At 26.4% G+C, this 8,104-nt stretch overlaps 1 protein-coding gene across 1 annotated transcript; it reads right to left on the bottom strand.

Moving 5' to 3' along the window:
• Positions 1-5,087: 5,087 nt before the first annotated feature.
• On the bottom strand, positions 5,088-6,123 carry LOC136086645 (uncharacterized). The gene is made up of 3 exons (XM_065808849.1): positions 5,640-6,123; positions 5,305-5,530; positions 5,088-5,232 (listed from the first exon to the last, which is right to left on the bottom strand). Exons 1-2 carry the CDS (start codon positions 6,107-6,109, stop codon positions 5,350-5,352), a joined length of 651 nt encoding a protein of 216 aa, XP_065664921.1. The 5' UTR covers positions 6,110-6,123; the 3' UTR covers positions 5,088-5,232; positions 5,305-5,349.
• Between the last annotated feature and the right edge of the window lie 1,981 nt (positions 6,124-8,104).

The following is an 8,104-nucleotide window of genomic DNA, read 5'->3' as shown; positions in this document are numbered from 1 at the left end:
AAACTAAAGTTTAACATTAACATTTCTTTGTTGAAGCTTATTTTCTGGCAAAATTATGACTATTAATTATTACTGTTTAATTAGACTTTTAACTTTAAGATTTAAATTATGATACAAACATTAAACTGTATAATTTTTATTATGACAATTAACAATAAACATTTAACTATTTGAGATTAATGAGCCAGCAAATAAAAAACTTACTTTGAACAAACGTAGTTTGATGAGAGGATAAGAATATTATCTCTTTAAAGTTTAGGAAATATAAGAATATTAACTCTTCTAAATAAGTTTTTCCTGTTTATTTTATAATAATAAAAATGAATAAGCAAGAGAAAAATCAATACTTGAGGGAATGGCGCCAACGTAACTGAGTCTTAAACAATGTAAATGAAGAAATTGACAACTCATCACATCTAAAATCCATTAATGAAGTTGAGAGTTGCATTGATTTCAAAAACATTGAAATTGAGAATTATAGCGACTTTTATTTTGTGTCTGATCAAAAAGATACTTCTGAAACTGAGAGTTCTGATTCTAGACTCTGAAGTTCCTATGAGCGATGATAATAAAGATCTTAATGACGGAGTACTTGATACAGAGATAGCTAAATGGATTTTAAAACACAGAATAACTTGAAATGCAAGTGACGAACTGTTAACCATTTTACACCAGCATGGGTACGAAGTCTCAAAAAAGGATTCCGGATTTGAAAGTCAGAAAAAGATTACTTTATCCTAGTTTTTTGGTATCCAGGAGCTCTAAAAGTATAAATAAGTTTACAAAACACTAACAGGAAAAAATTAAGACTTTAAGGTTGGAGGAACAATAATTTTTTGAACCCGGAGTCCTTAGGTATAATGGCGGCAAGGACTATGGGACTCCAGAACTCTAGGCTTAAAAACAATAAGTTTCAAGTCATTAAATCTTATGAATTTTTTTCTTGATGAACCTATTTAAATTGCTCTCATATTTTACCAAAATATGGTGTAAAAGGTAAACTCTTACTTATAAATTGAAAATTATCTTAGTGAGCCGATAAGTTTCCGCAGAGTTTTTTACAGTCTTGTATTTTTTGTTAAATAATTTTGTCTTATATTATGAGCAATTATTATCTTGTTGCTTTTATAGAACAACTGTGGAAAACAACCAAATAATTCTAATCCTGTCTTATTCAAACATGAACTTTTTACTAGACTTTTATTTATGTTTTAGCTTTGTCACCTCAAGAAAGCATGTGAAAAAAATGTTAAAGAAAATACAAAAAATGTTATGATCAGGTATGTGTTTTTGTTTAAATCTGGATAATCAAACAGTTTAAATTGTGAGTACATTTTATAGAAAAATTTAGTCCAAGGAAAGTAATTTAGAAAAACAAACAACTTTAATATTAATGTTTGGAGAGAGCTCTAATGAATGGAATGCGAATTGAATGGGACAAAATCAAACTTGCATACAAGCTCTAAGGTTAGTTCTATATCCAAACTCCTGTGAAAAGAAATGTTAAACACAACAATTCAACAGACCAAATCATTATTTCTATCATGGTCTAAACATGATGGGCCAAAAAAAGATTAGAAATATTGCATTAATGAGAACTAATAGCCCATTTTCCCTGGTGTTTTTCCTTTTGTTTTGGTGGGAGAAGTGCATCATAGTGCCAGAGTTAATGGCTACCAAACAATTTTCAATGTATAAATTAAACAACTTTATTAACTTTTAAAAAGTATGTTACAAAAGCTGCCCCATTCATTTAGGTTCTCCCCTACAAGTTTCAGCTTTAATTCGATGTCAATGCTTTGAATGTAAAACATTTATAAAAAAATAAAGAACCTTTCGAAATTATACTTTGCGAATTATTACTCTAATGTGTGTTTTCAGTTGTTTAAATAAGTTCGCTGGGTCGCTTGATGTAGTTTAATAATGTAGTTATTTTCTATTTATTATTTGTTACTACGTTTTTATAGAACTATGGAGCATCATGTTATGGCCAAGTTGAATATGAAAGGCAAAATTCGCGGTGATATGAAGAAGGTATCATTCCTAAAAAAAAAATTTTGTAAAGCAATAATTAGTACGTTCAATAACAAGCTATCTATTTTCCGTAAATTATTTTTACTATAGTTTTGATAATGATAATAATAATAATAACAATAATAATAGTAATAATAGTAATATATTATAATAACATAAGATAAAAAAAAAAATTAATACAAATTATTGCAGTACACTGTTAAATAAATATCGCGTTTTCTACGGAAAATTTCCTGCAGCTACGATGACAAAATTTCCCGTTATATTACGGAAAAACCCATCACGTGTAAACGGAAGTTTCCGTAAATAAACGGATATTTCCATTTAAATGCAATGAGCTTTTTCCGTTAATTTCCGTTAAATAACGGGAAGTTTTGTCATCGTAGCTGCCGGAAAATTTCCGTTTATAAATTGTAATTTCCGTTAAAAATCAACGCGTTTTTCCCGTTAAACAACAGAAAAATTGTGGCAACTCAGCTGCCGTATAGTTTTCGTAAATGAAAGGAATGTTGTTCATATGAAAATTTAAAAAGTAAACATTTTAAATGTAAAATAGATTGTATGTTATCGAAAATATTATCTAAAACAAAGTATCATTGATTTACATAAAAATATTAAATTTTCCGTGATTTACATTTAATTTTAACAGCAAATACATCAATAAATAATCAATTTGTAAATAAACATGTTCAGAATATAAAAAAAAATTAAAATTTTAATATAGTATTAGCACATAATATTATAATTATATTACATTATCCTATATACATTTACATACAAAAATAAATCAACCCAAATACAAAAAAATACAGTATTTCCTTTCTTATCCATTTCAAATCAACTAAAAATAAAAATAAATATACATATGTTTTTTAGTAAGGAAACATTTTAATATTTAATAAAGTAATGAGTTATAAAAAAAAACTTATGATGGGCAATGATTGGTTACCTTAAAGTTGTTACCCTATATGACTGAGTTAACGAAGGCCAATTTTTTGCCATTGTTGGTACAAGTACTAAATAATATTAAAATTAAAATAAGAAAATTAGATTTTTTATACTATTAAGTAAATAAAAATCTTTAGAACTTCTTTAAAATCAAATTCTAATCATCAATTACTAAATTTACCTAACAAATAATACAATGATATTTTGACCAGCAGATAAATTAAGAAAAAGTGTAAAACTCTATTTTATCTCTAACAACAATTATTCATTCTAATAAACATTTTAACAATCCAAATGTTCTTTTCTTATCATTAATAAAAATTTATTTTGATATATTATAAAGCCATTTAAAAATATCAAGCTAAAATTTTTTTATACTTAGGTATGTTACTAATATTATATACCATTGTTATATATTATAATATAATAAAAAATGAATTATTTTTAATAGAAAACTTTTACCCATCTGGTCTTTAATCATAGTTAAAAAAAAACTAAACTTATGAAACAACATTTCATTATTCTAAGAATGTTTAAAAACTAACTTTTCTTGATTAAGCTAAGAAGTGTTACAAAATTAATATATCTCTCTTTATTACTATTAATTTTGCTAAACACAAAATAAATAAAAATAATTAATTTAATATCCCTGGAGTTGATAATATATATATATATATATATATATATATATATATATATATATATATATATATATATATATATAAATATATATATATATATGCATAAATATGTATATTTATATATATATATATTTATAAATATATATATATATATATATATATATATAAATATATATATATATATATATATGCATAAATATGTATATTTATATATATATATATATTTATAAATATATATATATATATATATATATATATATATATATATATATATATATATATATATATATATATATATATATATTTATGCATAAATATATATAAATATTTATGCAACAGATTTTACTTTGACAAGAATTGATTTTCTGTAAACGCATCGTTTTTATTATCTAGTTTCTGCTAAATAATATTAAATATCTAAATACCTCTAAATAAAAGTAAATCTTTTTGATTCAGCACCAACCACAACAAATATTACAAAAGAATTTTTTTTTAAACAACTGAAAAAAAGTAATACATAAATACTAATTTAAAAACTTTTTAGTCAAATGGAGGTCAAACCGAAACTATTTAATTCTCGAATTAACGTGACAATGCGAGGGCAAATAAGTGCTCCTTTTTTCTTTCATATAGCATTTCTTTTCACTTTATCAGGATTGTAGTCGACCATGTATCTATGACACAAAAATTGCATTAATTTTTGCCAAGCATTTCCCTCTAATTCTAATTATTTGGGTCAAAATATTGAATCAAACTTATACTAATAAGTCAATAATATTATTTTGAAATAATCTTACCTTGGAATAAACTTTAATGTAGCAAAAGCATTTGGATGATATTGCATGTGCATTACATAATGAACAGCAAACAATGCCCTAACAGCTTGCAAAGCATCAGTGAAGGTATAGCACACTTTCTTTTCCACCATAGAAATTTTCTGAATCAAGCCAAGTTCCTGGAACCAATTAATAAAGCAAACATCCTTTTATCGTTATTCTTTTTATATTGTTATTTCTAGTTATAAATCTCAATGGTAGTCTCAGTCAAAAATTACCTTTGACAACATTTATTGGATGTGATGTTGGACAAATTTCTTCAATTTCTGGAATTGCTGCTAAACGCTGACAACAAAACAAATAACATTTCCTATTTATATCATTTAAAACGAAAAGATTATTTATAAAAAAATACATACATTTACTGATAGTATCAAATGATCCGCTTTATCACCAAAATAAGCTATAAGCAGAGGTAGCCATGCCAAACCAACTCGCTAAATGCCCTTATTTTCTGTACCTATGACTGTTGCTTCAAGCAGAACTTGCTTTACTAAATCTTTACTACATTTATTTGAAAAAAATGAGTAAATAAGTCTTGATTTGGTACTGATTGTACTATATAACCTTTCCATTAATGAAAAATTCATCAGAGTGGCAAAATGGTCTAGAGGATATTCTATTTGAGATAAAAATGGCCATTGAATCAATACTTCTGCAAAAGGAACGACTGCATTTATTGTTTGACGCTGTAGCGAATAAGTAGCAGACATACATTTTTTAACATCATTTGTATTCCATGGCAGAACTCTATAGGTTTGTTGAAGTTGTTCCTGTTAAAGCAAAAGAAAATTATTAAAATCTCTAAATAAAATTGATTAAAAACCGATATATTAACTTCTTACCTTGATATTTATTAATTCCACAGATTCACTAGATAAATTTGGGTCTCACTTTTCAATACTGTGAACATTCAACTTCATTCTTTTTGTTACAATATTAGGTGTACTTGATAAAAAAGTGACATTATGATTTGCATTTTCTTTCCTGGATGCCATCCTAAACATTAATGTTTCAACTCCATTGGATATAACCTTACCATTTATTTCATCAACAAATGCATTAGGAAATCTAAAACCGTTATTAATAAGCTTATTAGTATTTAAAACTAGCTTAGTTTTTATAAAACCAAATCTTATGAGTAGTTTATTTTATGCGTTGAAATAAATGAAAAATTTACCTTAAAACAACTTTTTGAGCTATAATACACAAATTTTGTCGACTTGTCGAATCAAATAAAAACACATCACTCGTTAATAATTCAACCATTTGTCGGATATGCGACTCAGTAGGCTTTTGCTTATAATTTAAATCTTTCAAAAAATCTGATGGAAACTTTTCCCAGTCCACAATAAACGATTGGACCGAATCTGAAGATGTACTCATACTTGAATTTGAAGGTTCTGGAGAGAGCAAACTTAAAGAAGATGGAGCAAATGTTTGTAATAATTCTACTGGTTGACAAACAGACAAAAAACGTCTAGACTTAATTGGAGGAAGCAATGTTATTAGGTCTTGCTCTTTCAAATAATTTAAATCACCTTCCGTCTCAAGGCCTAACAATAATAAACCATTGATGACTTTGTCAACTTCTCGATGATCCATTGTAGGAAAGACACTAATTAGTTTTTCCCTTAATAAATATTCCATATTCTCTGAGAAATAAATCTAAAAATGAAGTCATGTAAAACTTTGTAATATTTTATAAAGTTATTATATTATTAGAAATGTGCCGGGTAACGGTTCGGACCGGGGACCCGGCAAATCGGCTGTTTTACTGGGTACCCTTTTGTTGCAGTACCCGGCACCGGGTATTTCTTTTATTTATCTTAAATTAATTTTTCTTTTAGTTTTTACTAATAAACTTCAACCAATAAACTTCTTGATATAATTCTAAGAGCGTTATGTAGTCGATAACCACAAAGTTCTTTTAACTTAAAACACTTATAACATTTTTAAATATATTTTTGCAAAAATATTTATACAAAAACTGTAACGCTAAATAAAATAATTTGAGAATACGAATAAAATGGATGGGGGTAAAAAATATTTAATACTTTCTTTTTATTCTGTTATAACACAAGATAATTTTTCTTCTTTCGAATGCTGATAACGCTTTTCATTTTAATCAAGCACAAATCATAAAAGTAGAGATATAAGGTAAATATTTTACATATTTTTATTTCGAGCGTATTATTAAAAAATTTATCGTTTTATATAAAATAATCGAAAACGTATGATATCAAACGTACTATCATAATCTTTATAGAATGAGCAAGTGCAAACTATGTGATAGTTTAGTTACGAGAGGAGGAAAACCTTTATAGTCTAATGGAACTACAGCAATGCTAAAACATTTGCGTTTAAAGCACTCCAAAGAGTTTGAACTTGCGGGAAAAAAAAGGTTCAATCATTTCCGTCTATTTCTGAAACCTCAGTTGCTTCTATCACCAATTCAGTTCAAAGTAACATTATTCAGGCTTTAAACAAAAAAAACTATGGAATATTGATGTTTCGAATTCATAAAATAATAGGAAAACTTATCACATTGGATATTCAGCCATTTTCTATTGTTGAAGATACGGGATTTAATGAACTGATTAAAGATGCTTACCTCAATTACAAATTACCATGTAGAACATATTTCAGCCAAAACGTAATCCCTAGCATGTATGATGAACTGTTTGAAGATATAAAAACAAAAATCTCCGCGGCAAACTATTTGTCTCTGACGACAGATATTTGGACTGCAGATACTGCGAAAATCGCGTTCTTAAGCATTACTGGACATTGGATAGATCCAACTAAATTTTCCCAAGAAACTGCTGTTCTTCGAGTAAATCATTTTCCGAAAAATCACACAGGTGTTCATATAAAAAAGTATTTACAAAAAGGTTTAGAATTTTTTGAAATCCCGTTAAGCAAAATTTATCTTATTGTTACCGATAATGCAAGCAATATGAAGGCTGCAGTCAAAATAGTGGAATAACATCAATTCCATGCTTTATTCATACTTTGCAGCTATGTATTCATGACTCTATATTTAGCCAAAAAACCGTCAAGGAAATTATATGTAATATTTTTATCAAATAGTTAATATAAAATAATAAACATGTATATTGTTATATTTTCTGTAAAAAATGTTTTCTTAATCTATTTTATTTGTTAATCACTGTATGTATTAGAGTGGGTCACTTTTGAAAAAGTTTTGAATTTAGGTTCGGCTAGGCATTTTTTTTATGTCTTTGATACTGAAAACCAATTCCCTTTTTATTTGCATTTAATGTTTAGTCAGTTAATTTTCAACTTCAAAAATTTAAGTTTTATCATAAATATATAATTTTACCAGTGCTTTGTTTTTACTATTATCATCTCCTAACTACTTTCAATCAAATAAACTTAAACTACACCTATTTTATCAATAAAAATGTCAAAATATGATCCTAAATTAAAGCAAATAAGGGGGTATTTTACTATAGAAATGGGTAATAATTAATTTCGCAAAATGTATTGATGACGCAAATTTTATTTATGTACGCCAAAGCCGGAGTACTAAAAACAGTTTTAATAATTAGTAAAAGGAAGAAAAAATAACGCATGCATTTATTGTATAGAAATAAGTTTATAGTTATAAATAATGGCTCA

The sequence above is a fragment of the Hydra vulgaris genome, chromosome 10 (genome assembly GCF_038396675.1).
Source record: "Hydra vulgaris chromosome 10, alternate assembly HydraT2T_AEP".
In the NCBI taxonomy this organism is placed as follows: domain Eukaryota; kingdom Metazoa; phylum Cnidaria; class Hydrozoa; order Anthoathecata; family Hydridae; genus Hydra; species Hydra vulgaris.
This window is presented reverse-complemented; position numbering and strand designations above follow the sequence as displayed.

What these genes read in the sequence shown, in the direction of transcription:
- LOC136086645 (XM_065808849.1), bottom strand. Translation starts at nt 6,109, where the DNA reads ATGGAATATTTATTAAGGGAAAAACTAATTAGTGTCTTTCCTACAATG. An exon ending in GCTCAAAAAGTTGTTTTAAG is followed by an intron (nt 5,531 to 5,639) that starts GTAAATTTTTCA and finishes TAACGGTTTTAG; the next exon opens with ATTTCCTAATGCATTTGTTG.